We start from the raw sequence: 16,363 nt of genomic DNA on the forward strand, positions 1-16,363 counted from the left end.
CCGACTATTTGGGGGCCTATAGTACAACCATATCAAAGTGATTTCCCCCTTCTTTCTCAGTTCAACCCTTTTGACTCAGTAGGCGAACCCTCGGATATATCCCCTCTCAGTACTGCCGTGATGTTTTCCTGAATCAAAAGTGCAACTCCCCCTCCTTTCTTTCCTCCTGTTCTATCTTTCCTCTGGCATCTTGTTTTTAACTTGTTTTTAAATCACCCAGAAACTCGTGTCTATTTTAGTTTATAATTGTGGATTTATTGGAGCCAGTTAAATGTGGAAATTTTAAGCATACCCTGGAGGAATTTGGAATAACTGAGAATTTTATTTTGTTGTCACCTCAACACCAGATAAAGAACAAAGAGTTTGCAGGTGGTAACGTGTTTGGGATTTTAAATTAACAAAGATTAGATGTTGCTGATAAAATCAGGCCTTGGAAGTTGGCTTAAAAAGGGTTAAGTTACAATGAAGGATCTTGCATCTTATTTTAATCAAGGAGTTGTGAGCTTGTAGTGCTCTGTCGCTTTAAGAAGTTATAGCTGCGAGAGAGAATGCTGAGGATTCATTGTTTGAAATTTACAAGCTGTGAGAATCTGTGTGTTTTGTTTGTTTTTGTGTGGATGTTTGTAGATGTGTTTTATCATTGTTTTGGGCTACATTTGTTAAGGTTTATCTTTCTGGGGAATTAACCTTACCTTGAGTCTTTAATTAAAGGCATTTTTGGGAGTTTAAAAACAGAATCAGAAGAATGCTTAAGTAATTAATTTTGGTTATTATTGTAAAGCACATGCTAAGTTTCTCTGTTGGTGTGTGGATGATATTTGTGGGTTGAACGCTTTAAGCTTTGAGGTTTTTTGTCTGTGATTTAAATCAAACAGATTTTTAAAATGGAAGTGTAATGAATAAAGCTTTTTTTTTCAAAAGTTATGAACCTGGAGCCATATTTACTGTCCAGAGACAGGATTCCAGGATATTTTACTAAACATGTGGGAATTTTAATCCAGATAAAACTCACTCATGAAATTGAGAGTTTTAATTTGTCATGGTTATTGTAAGGGGAAGTTTTCTCACTTCCTACCAGCATGAAAGACAAGCAGACATGAGTACAGTACAAAAAGGCAACACAAATTTTATTCTCTGTTTAAAATAACAAAACCGCAGGCCTGGGGAGAGACAGCTGCTCGTCAACTGCTCTGCCTGGCCATTATGCGCTTTACAGTTTATAGGGTTTTGAACTTCATGCCAAACATATGGTAATAGGTTCAACATTTACGACAAGTTACATGATCAGTACCAGCTCATAACACAAAGCAGTGGCACAATAGCGAGATATTAAAACAGCCATTATAGATAGGTGGAGCTGATCCCATTTCCCCTGGGCTGATCTGTTTCTGGAGGGCTCCCTTTGTGATTTGAGCTTCTTGCATAATCTAATCAGTTGAGCTATTGTCTGTGTTTCCCTGCTTGGAGTCTAAAGTGATTAAGGCTGTCTGAAGTGATTAGGGGGTGCAAGGAGCCTCTCCATGAGTCATCGCATTGCTGTGAACTGTTGACAATATTTTAAAATAAATTTGATATACACACGTAAAAATATCCATGATATTAAGCATAAAGGTCGCCCCCTTCAGTTATTTAAAATTTGGTACATATGAAACGATTCTGACCAATCCTGTGTTGGATTGATCTTGGGTTAAACTTCCTGTCAGGTCCAAAGATTTAATCCTGACACAATTAACACAATGAAAAGGAAAATTCTGGAATTGGATACTGAAGAACAGAGTTTAAAAGGAGAGATTATTAAATAGAAATGTTCCCAGACCGTGTGGTCATTAGATTGAAACAAAGGAAGGGTGCTGACATCCATTTGAGAATTTTTAATCCACCCCTTTTCAAACTGAGTCTATGTACAAAGAAAACCCCAAGGATGGTAGACGAGGGGGTCTGGAAAACATCATGATGGGGGCACCTATCTGTCCATGAGATGATCACAAAGCCCCATAATGCCCAGATACTAATTTTATTGAACCTATAATGTATGTAATCTATCACCATTCTGATTGGATTGTGTCCAGCCGGGATGGGCTGAGTAACTGGATAAGAATTGATGATATTCTTTGTTGGGTGGAGTTGCACATGGTCAGCCCCTGTGGCTTCTCCCCGCTGGCGTAACTCAATAAACTGTTTGTCGATTGAATCAGGTTTGAGTGTTGAATGATTCTTCTGAGTTCATTCCCCACAACACACTGGGTACATTACCACTTCATCCTCGGGAGTGGCCTGATAGGCCGTGGTCCAGACTACATGTGGACTTTGGGGGGCCTTTCATGAATCACATGTTTTTGCTTGTTGTAGATGCACATTCAAAATGCTTGGAAGCACAGATCATGAGTAATATTCCAGGGCAATTAGGACTAGCTTAGTGGTAAAAACTGGGCAGCATGGACAAGTTGGGCCGAAAGGCCTGTTTCCATGCTGTAAACCTCTACGACTCTAACTACCTTTTTTGTGGCCTGAAGTTCCCACAATTGGAAAGCAGCCAGATTAGTTAAATAGACAGCATTAATTGTGAGACAATTAAATAATAAATGATTCATTAATACATATGTTATAAAGGCTGGAAATATAAATTTGAACACAGGTTTATAGCTTTTAGAATTATAAACACTTTAAGAATGGTTAAAATGCTGTGGGAATTATAAGATGTTCCCTTCCCATGCTGACAGAATAAAGAAAGATGAAAGGACTTGTTAACCTTGACTGGAGGGAATGAATCGGCTCCTGTTCAAGATGTCTCAACATTGAATGACTGATGTGAACCAATTATCGGTCAACACTTGGGCTACCCCAAGCTAAGAGATATCGTTTGAGAGAAAGGTATGTCTTAAAATTAAGACAATATGTGCAATTAGCTAAAAACCAAATCAATTTCATTATTGACAAGTTATAGACCAATTGGCTAATTCCTAACAATTAGCTGAGGATGGCTTTCTACATTTTGAAAGTATAAAAAAGGGGATTCGAGAAACCAATCTGGTAGAAGTTTTTAAAAGTTAACTTTTTTTATAGTTTGTTTATTAGTGTCACACATAGACTTACATTAACATTGCAATGAAGTTACTCTGATAATCCCCCAGTCGCCACACTCTGGTGCCTGTTTGGGTAAACTGAGGAAGAATTTAGCATGGCCAATGTACCCAACCAGCACGTCTTTCGGACTGTGGGAGGAAACCGGAGCACCCAGAGGAAACCTGCACAGACACGGGGAGAATGGGCGAACTCCGCACAGCCAGTGACCCAAGCCGGGACTCGAACCCTCTGCTGTGAGGCAGCAGTGCCTCACACTGTGCCCTACAGAGAGACGTTGAGAGCTGCTGGTTTTACAAGTTATCCACGTTTTCAGAGCCATCACTTCATGTCCTGGTTTGAGAAGGATGGAGAAGTTGAAGTTAAGCTCTCCTCCTTTTGCTGTTGATCGATACTTTGCTTTTTTATCTTTCTGACTCGTTACATTTTTAATGGTTAATAAACTTTCTGAATTCACCATTTAAAGTGTTCTTTCTTGCCATATGATTAAGTCACTGGAACCTGGTGTGATTTACGATTGGGGAGGTTATTGTAAACAAGAGAACCCTCATAAATCTTAGTTCAAACAAATCAAAGTTCTTATAAATGGAATGCTATCCTTTATTCTGAGAGAAATTGAACATAGAAGTAAAGATGTTATGCTTCAGTTGTGCAGGGCGTTGCTGAGATTGCACCTTGAACACAGGGTACAATTTTGTCTCCTATTAAACAAAGGATATAAATACATTGGAAGCAGTTCAGAGGAGGTTTACAAGATTGATTCCCAATCCAGTAGTGTGAAACATTAACACTGTTTCTCTCTCCACAGATGCTGCAAGACGTGTTGTGTTTTTCCAGTCCTTTCTGTATTTATTTTAAATCTACCTGTAGTGGTAGGAAAAACACTATTTACTATCCAGGATAAAATAAATGTCCTTCATCAGCTTTTGTGGATCATTTCAGTGGCAATGTGCTCTCCCAGGCTCAAAGAGCATCAGCGAACTAGAAGCAAAGTCGTGAGACCGGCCAGTCCAGCAGAAAGAAACCCTCCGACCCTCCCACTTCACCAACTGTCAGAATGAACATGGTTCAGTCCTGGATGTGATTAACAGCAGCAATAAAACAGAATCCAACCCCTGCCATCACTTGTGAACTCGCTGGTGTCTCAGCAGGCTGGATGACTGAGTGAATCCTTTCCCACACGCCCAACAGGTGCATGGTTTCTCCCCAGTGTGAACTCGCTGGTGTTCCTGCAGGTTTGATAACCGACTGAATCCCTTCCCGCACTTGGAGCAGGTGACAGGCTTCTCCCCGGTGTGAACCCGCTGGTGATCCTGCAGGGTGGACGAATGTGTGAATCCCTTCCCACACACACAGCAAGTGTACGGTTTCTCCCCAGTGTGAACTCGCTTGTGTCTCAGCAGGTTGCTTGACTGAGTGAAACACTTCCTACACTCAAGGCAGGTGAATGGTCTCTCCCCGGTGTGGCTGCGTCGATGGGTTTCCAGCTCAGATGGGCACTGACATGCCTTCCCACAGTCCCCACATTTCCACGGTTTCTCCATGGTGCAGGTGTCTTTGTCACCCTCCTGGTTAAACAGTCAATTAAATCTCACACAGAACACGGGTACAGTCTCTCCCCGCTGTGAATACTGCGATGTATTTTCAGGCTGTGTAACTGGTTAAAGCTCTTTCCACACTCAGTGCACTGGAACACTCTCACTCAGGTGTGTCTGTGTCTTGGTGTATTTCCAGTCACATTTATGTTATAAAAAATTCTGACGCAGACAGAACATTAAAAGATTTCTCCTTCAAGATTGAAAGGCCAATGATATTCGGGTCCCAATCAATCAAATGTCTGTCAGATGTTGATGTGACGTTTGATTCGAGATTTCTGTCTGTAAATCCCCACCTTCTGATATCCTGCAAAAGGAGATTACAAAATTCATCAGTGTCAGTACAGGACAGAAATTCAGAACAGACAATTCTAGTTTCTATGGAACATTCTTTCCTCTCTCATTCCCCAAACACAGTAAATCTCCATCCCACACACTCTCCCTCAATTCTCACTCTGCTGTATCTAATATTCACCCTCCCAATTCTCCTGAAGGTGCTGATTGAGGCTGATTGACAGATCCATGCTCACGGCTTCCTGTCCTGGACACAGGGAGCTGAAAATCTCCATGCAGGCTGCCAGACAGATGTCTATAATACTGGATAAAAGTGTAACATACAGGACATTACTTGAGTAGTGGTAGAGCAGGAATTTGAGGAAGATTTATATTTAGGTAGGGAGAGCACATGATCTAGAACTCGCTGCCTATGAGGATGGTGGAACAGAAGATTCAATCATTTCAAAATGAAATTGGATGGGTACTTGAAGGAAATAAAACTTGCAGAGGAATGTTGATAGAGAGAAAGAACAGGATTCTCCAGAGAATCAATCTGCAGTCCATAAGATGACGTGGAGATGTCGGCGTTGGACTGGGGTGGGCACACAACACCAGGTTCATCAGGTGAGTGGCCATTCACCTGATGAAGGAGCAGTGCTCCGAAAGCTCGTGCGATCAAATAAACCTGTTGGACTTTAACCTGGTATTGTGAGACTTCTTACTGTTTATAAGATGTACAGGTTAGGTTGATTGGCCATGCTCAATTGCCACTTAGTGTCCCAGGATGTGTGGGTTGGGGGGGCAATGCTCGGGGGGGGGCAATGCTCGGGGGGGGGCAATGCCCGGGGGGGGCAAAGCCCGGGGGGGGCAAAGCCCGGGGGGGGGGGCAAAGCCCGGGGGGGGGCAAAGCCCGGGGGGGGGGGCAAAGCCCGGGGGGGGGGGGGGCAAAGCCCAGGGGGGGGGGGCAAAGCCCAGGGGGGGGGGGGGAGGGACAGAGAGATAGTAAAAGTTTTTACAAATATATAAAAAGGAAAAGAGTAGCTAAAGTAAATGTTGGACCCTTAGTAGATGAGAAGGGGGATTTAATAATGGGAAACGAGGAAATGGCTGAGGCCTTAAACAAGTTTTTTGTATCAGTCTTCACGGTAGAGGACACAAATAGCTTACCGAAAATTGACGGTCATGGGACTGTAGGGGATGAGGTCCTTAAAATGATTACTATTACTAAAGAGGTAGTGCTTGGGAGGCTAATGGGACTAAAGGTAGACAAGTCCCCGGGCCCGGATGGAATGCATCCCAGGGGACTGAAAGAAATGGCAGAAGTAATAGAGGATGCGTTGGTTGTAATTTATCAAAATACGCTGGACTCTGGGGAAGTGCCGGCTGATTGGAAAACAGCTAATGTGACGCCACTGTTTAAAAAAGGAGGTAGACAAAAGGCGGGTAACTACAGGCCGGTTAGCTTAACGTCCGTAGTTGGGAAATTGCTGGAATTCATCATTAAGGAAGAAATAGCAGGACACCTGGAAAAAAATGGTTTGATCAAGCAGACACAGCATGGATTCATGAAGGGAAAGTCGTGTTTGACAAATTTACTGGATTTTTATGTTGATGTAACGAGTGCGGTTGACAGAGGGGAACCAGTGGATGTGGTGTTTTTGGATTTCCAGAAGGCGTTCGATAAGGTGCCTCACAAAAGGTTGCTGCAGAAAATCAGGGTGCACGGAGTTAGGGGTAAAGTGTTAGCGTGGATTGGGGATTGGCTATCTAACAGGAAGCAGAGAGTTGGAATAAATGGGTGCTTTTCTGGTTGGCAGTTGGTGACTAGTGGCGTGCCACAGGGATTGGTGCTGGGGCCTCAAGTATTTACCATATGCATAGACGATCTGGAGGAGGGGACCGAGTGTTGGGTAACAAAGTTTGCGGATGACACAAAGATGAGTGGGAAAGTGAATTGCGTGGAGGATGCGGTAAGTCTGCAGAGAGATTTGGATAGGCTAAGTGAGTGGGCGAGGATCTGGCAGATGGAGTATAGCGTTGGTAAGTGTGAGCTTATCCACTTTGGAAGGAATAATAGTAAAATGGAAGCTGCAATGCTGCCCCCTGTTGTTCACTTCTCCCAGTCTCAGCATTGCAGAGTGTTTAAACAAGAATGGCACATTCAGCACCATGGAATGAGAACATTCGGACTAACTCTTCGTTATACAATTGTTCTGTTTGTATTAACAGTTCACAATCCAGGTCACAGATCTGATTCAGTGAGAGGAGGTGAGAGTGCCTTTGCAGGTTTTTGTACGGGCTCACTGCGCCTCTGTAGCAGTGTGGGGCTCAGCGCACAGTGATACACGGCAGAGTCAGAGACATGGACCCCAGTGATATTTAAAGGAACTGTTTTCTTGTCCTTGTCCAAATCAGCAGAAAACCGGTCAGGGAAATCTGGAGACTTTTCTCCGCCCCCCGTGCTATATTTCTGCAGTAAATATCTCGGAGCTTCCCCGGGATACTGGATGTACCAGAAGAGATTTGGAAAAGCATCCGTTGTTGTGTAATTACAATTCACTATTACGTTCAATCCTTCCTGAACCGTTAATTCAGCCGGGTCCTGGGAAACTGAATCTTGGCCATTGATTCCTGCAACAAAATGTAGAATGTGTGAGAAATCTGTGAACAAATATAACCCATGAAACACACACTGAGGATCTGAGCTCAGACTCACCGGGCAGCGTGGTCATTGTTATCAGTAAAGCACACAGGAGATACATGGTTCCTGATTGGACAGTAAGCAGCGACAATGTTTACAATAAGTTGCTGCCTCTAGTCTTATATCACAGAGTGAACTCAGATCAGAGGCAGCTTCAAGTATTCAGAAACAGGGAGGCGTTTCTCAGTGCTGCGATTGGCTCATCTCCCTGAGCTGACGTCAGCTGCGAATCATAAAATCCCTGCAGTGCAGAAGGAGGCCATTCGCCCCATCGAGTCTATACCGGTCACAATACCACCCAGGCTCCACTCCCGCAACTCCATGTATTTACCCTGCGTATCCCCTGACGCTCGGGTCAATTTAGCATGGCCAATCAACCTAACCTGCACATCTTTGGACTGTGGGAGGAAACAGGAGAACCCGAAGGGGACCCACGTAGACACTGGGAGAACATGCAAACTCAGACAGAAAGTGATCCGAAGCCGGAATTGAACCCGGGTCCCTGACACTGTGAGACAGCAGCGCTGACCATTGTGGCATCATGCCGCCCCGTAACCAGTGAACCAATCACTGTTAGTTAATGATTTAATATAGCTGGCACTTTCCAATCACATTCCTTCCCTGGCCGTAAACTTATTTCTAAAGTCTTTGCTCTCTCTCTGCTCTCTCCCACATCATCACTTATTCTGTCTCATTAACTGGTTAACTCGCTTTCCTCAGAACTCAGTCCATCAATCTTTCTTAAGGCAGATCCTTTTTTCTAATTTAATCATTTATGGGTGACACGGTGGCGCAGTGGTTCGCATTGTTGCCTCACAGCCCCAGGGACACGGGTTCGATTCCAGCCTCGGGTCACTGTCTCTGTGGAGTTTGCACTTTCTCACCGTGTCTGCGTGGGTTTCCTCAGGTGCTCCAGTTTCCCTCCACATTCCTAAACTGTGCAGGTTTGCTGGATTGGCCACGCAAAATTACCCTAAGTGTCAGGGGATAGCAGGGTAAATATGTGGGTTACGGGGATAGGGCCTGGGTGGGATTGTTGTCGGGACAGGCTCCATCCTGCATTGTCGGGATTCAATGATTCAGCAGCCTAACGTACAGGGATTAATGAGTAGCATCCAGGACTCAACATAATTAATAGTTAGTGCTGTAAGTATACCGGGGATAAGTAGTCACTCAACTCTGCACCAGGAAATATTTCACGGACTCATAACATAGAAACTAGAAGCAGGAGCCTTCTCCGCCATTCATCGTAATCATAGCTGATCATGGAATTCAATATCCTGATCCTCCTTCCCCCTCGACCCCTTTAGCCCCAAGAGCTATATCAAATTTCTTCTTGAAATCAGACAACGTTTTGGCCTCAACTACATTCGGTGGTATTGAATTCCATACATTCAACACTCTCTGGATGAAGGAATTTCCCTTCACCTCAGTTTTTCCCTTATCTTCAAAAGATGACCCATGGTTCTGGATTCCACCATTGGGAACAGTCTTCTGGATCTACCCTGTCGAACCCTGTTAGAATTTTATAAGTTTCTATGAGACCCCCTCTCACTATTCGAAACCGCAGTGAATATAATCCTAACGGATTTAATCTCTCCTCATATGACAGAGCTGCCATCCCAGGAATCAGCATAGTAAATCTTCACTGTACCCCTCTATTCCCCAAATAGAAAAGCTCTGATTTCAATCAGTTATTATTTCTGCTCCACGGACTTGAAAATGGAACAATTCTGAGGCTGCATTTGATAATAGATCACTTTTAAAATGTGTCGCCGGGCAGATAGGCACCGAATCCAGAATTTTTCTAAGTACAGATTAAGGAAGTTATTCACCCGGGGTAATCTGCAGATTTTGTGCGGATGGGATCGGAGAATGGTTGGATTTGATCCGGGAATAATAGGATGGCAAATGTGACATTTCACAACACTGACAATGGCTGAGCTCAGTGGGGGAATATTATTCAGCTGGGGCTGTATTGTGGCCTTCATTTCCTGCGCATTTTCGTTGAGATCCGACTCTTTTTCTCTGACCCTGAAACGTCTGCGTCACTTTTTGTATGAGGCCCGCGGGAGCCTCATTCACTGTGGGTCTCAGTGGGAATCAAATTGTTGTCTAATTGTCCCAGCAGATAACAGGTTCCTTTGAACTCTCCAGCTGCTACTTTAATGCAGACTTTAACCAATTTATTTTGAGCTGGTTTCTGTTCAATAAACTGGCACTGACACACAAACACATTAAAATATTTTAGACTTTTCTGCATTTTCAGTCTGGAAATCTAATCCTGCCATTTCACTCTCAGTCAGGAACAGATCCCAGTTTTGCACCAATCTCTGATTTAGCAGCATGCTTCCAGCATTCACTGTTGTTCTTCCTGACTCTAAACACAGTTGTAAAGGAACTTCTGTTCCTGGTCTAGGAGCGCTGAAACATAGAAGGGAGTGACTGAGATTCTTGCACATCTCAGGATTAAACCACACGGGTACTTTGCTGTCGTGAAGAGAGACGAGGAAGAGCAAAGTGCTGTTTGTCCCTCTGTGACCCTGAAGGACTGCGTCCTGTTTGCCATATGATCCACCCCCGATTGTCTTTTCTGAGCTCCAGCCTGGTGATGTTAAACAGTCAGGTGGGAAAGACAAAAATCTACAACAATTTTAAAAAACAAAGCTGGTCTATTTCATATTTATTCAGAATATTAAACCTCAACGGATGAAGACTGTCAGAGTGAACACGATTCAGTCCTGGATATGATTAACAGCATCATTAAGAGTAGAATCCAAACCTTGCAGTCGTTTGTGAACTCGCTGGTGTGTTAGCAGGTGGGATGACTGAATAAATCCCTTTCCACAGACATTACAGGTGAACGGCCTCTCCCCAGTGTGAACTCGCTGGTGTTTCAGAAGATAAGATAAATGAGAAAATCCCTTCCCACAGACAGAGCAGGTAAGTGGCCTCTCCGCACTGTGAACTTTCTGGTGTGTCAGCAGGTTGGATGACTGACTGAATCCCTTCCCACACACAGAGCAGGTGAACGGCCTCTCCCCAGTGTGAACTCGCTGGTGATTCAATAAGTTGGATGAACGAGTGAATCCCTTCCCACAGTCTGAGCAGGTGAAGGGCCTCTCCCCAGTGTGAATTCTCTGGTGGTTCAATAGGGCAGATGGACGGCTGAATCCCTTCCCACACACACAGCAGGTGAATGGCCTCTCCCCAGTGTGAGCATATTGGTGCGTTAGCAGATCCTTTTTATTTTTAAAGCTCTTCGCACAGTGGGAACAATTAAAAAGTTTGTTATCAGAGTGAACAAGTTGATGTGTCTGCAAGTGGGATGACTGAATGAATCCTTTCCCACACACAGAGCAGGTGAACGGTCTCTCCCCAGTGTGAATTCGTTGGTGTGTCAGCAGATCCTTTTTGCATTTAAAACTCTTCTCACAGTCAGAACATGTAAACATTCTCTCATCAGTGTGAACAAGTTGGTGTGTCACAATGTGGGATGAGCGAGTGAATCCCTTCCCACACACAGGGCAGGTGAACGGCCTCTCCCCAGTGTGAACCCGTTGGTGAGTCAGAAGGTTGTATGAATGGGTGAATCCCTTCCCACAGACGGAGCAGGTGAACGGTCTCTCCCCAGTGTGACTGCGCCGATGAACTTCCAGTTGTGATGGGAAACCGAATCCCTTCCCACAATCCACACATTTCCACGGTTTCTCCATGGTGCGGGTGTCCTTGTGTTTCTCCAGGTTGGATGATCAGTTCAAGCCTCATCCACACACACAACATACACGTAGTTTCACCCTGCTGTGAACTGTGATGTTTTTTCAGGCTGTGTAACTGGTTCAAGCTCTTTCCACATTCAGTTCACTGGAACACTCTCACTCGGGTGTGTGTTTGTCTCGATGCTTTTCCGGTCACACTGATGTTTAATTTCTTTGCCCACAGGCAGAACAGACAAATATTTCTCTTTCCATATTCAAAGACCAATGATATTCAGCTCCGAAGGAACTGAATGACTTTGTCAGATGTGATGTCCGGTTTGAATTTTCTGTCTGCCAATCTTTCACTTCCAATATCCTGTAAAAACAGTTTAGAAAAGTCATCACTGTCAGAACACGATACAAACTCTGAACAGACAATTCTAGTTCGTCTGGAACATTTTTTCCTCTCTTGTTCCCCCAAATCTGTAAATCTCCGTCCCACACACTCTCCCTCCTCCCTGGGCTGAAATCCAAACCCATCTCCACCATTTCTTTCCTCCACTCCCAGTTTTCTCCCTCCCTCTCCTCTGTCTGGGTTCAGTTCTCCAGCTCCTGTCTGCAGACTGACAATAAAACCAATGGGTCTTATTGGGGGTGTTGGGGCCTCCAGCGGGTGTTTGTGAATCCTCCCCGCCCACCTCCCAGGGTTTCCTTCCTTCCCAGAGATCAGAGTCCTCATTGATTTGAGGCCAAAGTGTAACCTCTTATTTATTGTCCCCCTCCCCCATCCTCTGATGTGAACCATCCTCCAGTGGCTGAGCCAGGATGGGGCCGTTAACCTGGGCCTGTTCCCGGGAGGGAGGGAGAAGCCCCGCAGCTGCAAACCAGGGAGCTGACAATGATTCTGAAGGGTTTGCGGATCCACAAAGTGTTTCCAAATCCTCCCAGCCACCGCCTAACGCTGACTCCGCTTCTCCGGGACAAACAAGCGCCAAGGACAGCAATGACACTGCGCATGCTCCACATCACAATCTTTGGGCACTGATTGACGGCAGCTCCGGACCAATTGGAAGAGGGGGCGGGGCGGGAGGACAGAGCGTGGTCGGCTGGTCCTCCAACCAATCGGAGTGAATGAGGGGCGGGACTGGAGAACCGAGCGGGAGCGGCTGGTCCTCCAACCAATCAGAGTGAATGAGGGGAGCGGCTGGTCCTCCAACCAATCAGAGTGAATGAGGGGCGGGACTGAGCCAGGATCTCCCTCATTGGCTGAAACTCTGCATCATTGTGAAAGTTGCTCTGTGTCAAAGTCCAGGAGAAAACTGGACCTTTCTGTTTGTGGCTTCAGACAGATGAGCGGAAAGAAAGGGATCTGAAAAGCAGCAGACACTTCAGGTTATTCTGGGAGAAGTGAGGCCTGTGTAATGTCAGGTTTCACACAGCACACGGGCAGCCTGTGGTTTCACCCTGGATGGAGAATCTCCGAATTGCATCATTCAAATCACTCCATGGAATTCTCAGGAACCACATTGTTTGTTTGGAGAGGAAGGCTTGTAGTACAGTTAATGAAAAGCAGCACACAGCTAAACACAGAGGCCCACACATTCTCTCCCGCAGTCACACACAAACGGACATCTTCTCAACGCACAGAAACCCACGAATATCAACAGGTACATGCACACAGGATATACACAGATATACTCCACGATACACACATACACTCATGGATACACTTACTCATACACAAATATACACACGGGACACTTACTGTCCTTTGGGGTGGACAACGCTCACCCATCTGTCTAATATTCGGGATAAAGTATTGCTACCTAAAAGAACCACAAAGTTCAAGAAATTTCAGGAAAAATGACCCTCCAAGGACAATGAGCAGTCTTGACCATCCAATATTCTACCTTCTTCTCTGAAACAGAATCTTACATTCCGCACAGAAACAACAACAAACACTAACATTAAACATTCCGTTCCCACCCTATGTTATCAGGCCCATTTGGAGATAGTAGACAATGCAGAATGTCTCAGGATAATTGCAGCCACTAATTTTCCTTTTGTAATTACAGAAATGCTCATCCTCTCATATTGATCATCTAGTTATTGAAGGAAATATTGATTGTCTAGTTATTGAAGGAAATTCTAAGACAGGTTACAAGGAGAAACAAAATCTAATGTTATTGTAACTCTGCAGTCCAATATTCCCTTGGCCCTAATCCTTGCTGCTCTAATCTGATGGGATTAGATGTATTGCACAATACCTAGCAGGTGCCATTGACATTGTACATCTTCGCTATCAATAATACTCCTAACTTAGTATCATCCACAAACTTACTAACCATGCATTGTACATTCACATCCAAATTTGTTTTGATTTGATTGGATTTATTATTGTCAAATATATACAGTGAAAAGTATTGTTTCTTGCGTGCTATACAGACAAAGCATAACATTCATGGAGAAGGAAAGGAGAGAGTGCAGAATGTAGTGTTACAGTCATAGCTAGGGTGTAGAGAAAGATCAACTTAGTGCGAGGTAAGTCCATTCAAAAATCTGATGGCAGCAGAGAAGAAGATGTTCTTGAGTTGGTTGGTACGTGACTTCAAGATTTTATATTTTTTTCCCGACAGAAGAAGGTGGAAGGTGGACACTGACCTACACAAGAAAGCCAGATATGATCGAAGGAGATCCATCAAAGATGCCAAAAGACAATACCAGACCAAGCTAGAGTCCCAGGCGAGCCACACCGACCCCAATTATGGCAAGGTCTGCAAGACATAACAGGCTACAAGATGAAGGCATATAAAATTGCCAGCTCCAACGCACACCTCCCTGATGAGCTCAATGCATTCTACGTCCGTTTTGAGAAAGTGGTCAGCAAGAGCATGCCCTCCACCCTGGAAGCCCTGGATGAACCTGTATCTGGGGTCACCACTTCAGATGTCAGAGCAGCTTTCTTGAAGGTCAACCCACGGAAAGCAACTGACCCAGATGGGGTACCTGGAAATGCACTCAGATCCTGCGCGGATTAGCTGGCAGAGGTATTCACAGACATCTTCAACCTCTCTTTACAAGAATCTGAGGTCCCTATCTGCTTCAAGAAGATGACCATCATCCCGGTACCTAAGAAAAATCAAGCAGCATGCCTTAATGACTATCGGCCGGTGGCTCTGACATCCATCATTATGAAGTGCTTCGAAAGGTTAGTCATGGCACAAATCAATTCCAGCCTCCCGGACTACCTGGATCCACTACAGTTTGCCTACCGCCGCAACAGGTCCACAGCAGACGCCATTTCCCTGGCCCTGCACTCAACCCTGGAACACCTAGATAACAAGGACACCTATGTCAGACTCCTATTTATTGACTACAGCTCAGCCTTCAACACTATTATTCCCAAGAAACTCCTCTCCAAACTCCATGGCCTGGGCCTTGGCACCTCCTTCTCTGACTGGATCCTGAACTTCCTCATTCATAGACCACAATCAGCAAGGATAGGCAACAACACCTACTCCATGATCATCCTCAACATTAGTGCCCCACAAGGCTGTGTTCTCAGCCCCCTACTATACTCCTGATACACCTATGACTATTCACTGCACAGGAGCCCAGTATGCAGGCGCAGTGCTGTATCTGGCGCATGCGCAGTGTCACTTTGCTCGGAGCCCTGCGAGTGCTGGAGACGCTTATTTCAAGGGGTGAGAATCGGTGGGGCGGAGTGAGGAATGGAGCCGGGAGTCGGGGTGGGGAGGGAGCAGAGGCTTCACAAACATCTGCTGTAGGCCGCAAGGTCTGAATAAGAGACTTCCGGTCCCGGGTTTGCAGCTCCGTGGATTTTATCCGGGATCAGAACATTTTGCATTCTGGGGTAGTGCCGGTTGATTGGAAAACGGCTAATGTTACGCCGCTGTTTAAAAAAGGAAGGAGACAAAAGGCGGGTAACTATAGGCCGGTCAGCTTAACGTCTGTAGTAGGGAAAATGCTGGAATCCATTATTAAAGAGGAGATAGCAGGGCATCTGGATAGAAATGGTTCGATCAATCAGACGCAGCATGGATTCATGAGGGGAAAGTCGTGCTTGACGAACATGTTGGATTTTTATGAAGATGTGACTAGGGCGGTTGATGGAGGAGAACCGGTGGATGCGGTGTTTTTGGATTTCCAAAAGGCGTTTGATAAGGTGCCCCATAAAAGGCTACTGAAGAAGATTAGGGCACACGGAGTTGGGGGTAGTGTGTTAAAGTGGATTGGGGACTGGCTATCCGACAGGAAGCAAAGAGTCGGAATAAATGGGTGTTTTTCCGGTTGGAGGAAGGTAACTAGTGGCGTGCCGCAGGGATCGGTACTCGGGCCGCAACTATTTACCATTTATATAGATGATCTGGAGGAGGGGACGGAGTGTAGGGTAACGAAGTTTGCAGACGACACAAAGATAAGTGGAAAAGTGAATCGTGTGGAGGACGGAGAAGATCTGCAGAGAGATTTGAACAGGCTGAGTGAGTGGGCGAGGATATGGCAAATGGAGTATAACGTTGAGAAATGCGAGGTTATACACTTTGGAGGAAATAATAACAAATGGGATTACTATCTCAATGGAAACAAATTAAAACATGCTACCGTGCAAAGGGACCTGGGGGTCCTTGTGCATGAGACGCAAAAGCCCAGTCTGCAGGTACAACAGGTGATCAAGAAGGCAAATGGGATGTTGGCCTATATTGCGAAGGGGATAGAATATAAAAGCAGGGATGTCTTGATGCACCTGTACAGGGCATTGGTGAGGCCGCAGCTGGAATACTGTGTGCAGTATTGGTCCCCTTATATGAGGAAGGATATATTGGCATTGGAGGGAGTGCAGAGAAGGTTCACCAGGTTGATACCGGAGATGAGGGGTTTGGATTATGAGGAGAGGCTGAGGAGATTGGGTTTGTACTCGTTGGAGTTTAGAAGGATGAGGGGGGATCTTATGGAGACTTATAAGATAATGCGGGGGCTGGATAGGGTGGAGG

At 45.1% G+C, this 16,363-nt stretch overlaps 1 protein-coding gene across 6 annotated transcripts; it reads right to left on the bottom strand.

The window, feature by feature from the left end:
* Positions 1-1,101: 1,101 nt before the first annotated feature.
* LOC144485704 (uncharacterized) lies at positions 1,102-11,484 on the bottom strand. Of its 6 annotated transcripts, none has more exons than XM_078203817.1 (3): positions 10,436-11,484; positions 7,506-7,583; positions 1,102-4,983 (listed from the first exon to the last, which is right to left on the bottom strand). In XM_078203817.1, coding segments are annotated over exons 1-3 (1,014 nt in total). In that variant the 5' UTR covers positions 11,370-11,484; the 3' UTR covers positions 1,102-4,981. The 6 variants fall into 6 exon arrangements, 4 of the variants coding, with proteins under 4 accessions (XP_078059943.1, XP_078059942.1, XP_078059944.1 ...); XM_078203816.1 differs by having other exon boundaries at positions 4,643-4,983; positions 7,466-7,583; XM_078203818.1 differs by lacking the exon at positions 7,506-7,583 and having other exon boundaries at positions 4,645-4,983.
* Positions 11,485-16,363: the final 4,879 nt, after the last annotated feature.

This window comes from Mustelus asterias, unplaced genomic scaffold, assembly GCF_964213995.1.
Source record: "Mustelus asterias unplaced genomic scaffold, sMusAst1.hap1.1 HAP1_SCAFFOLD_211, whole genome shotgun sequence".
Classification (NCBI taxonomy): Eukaryota; Metazoa; Chordata; class Chondrichthyes; order Carcharhiniformes; family Triakidae; genus Mustelus; species Mustelus asterias.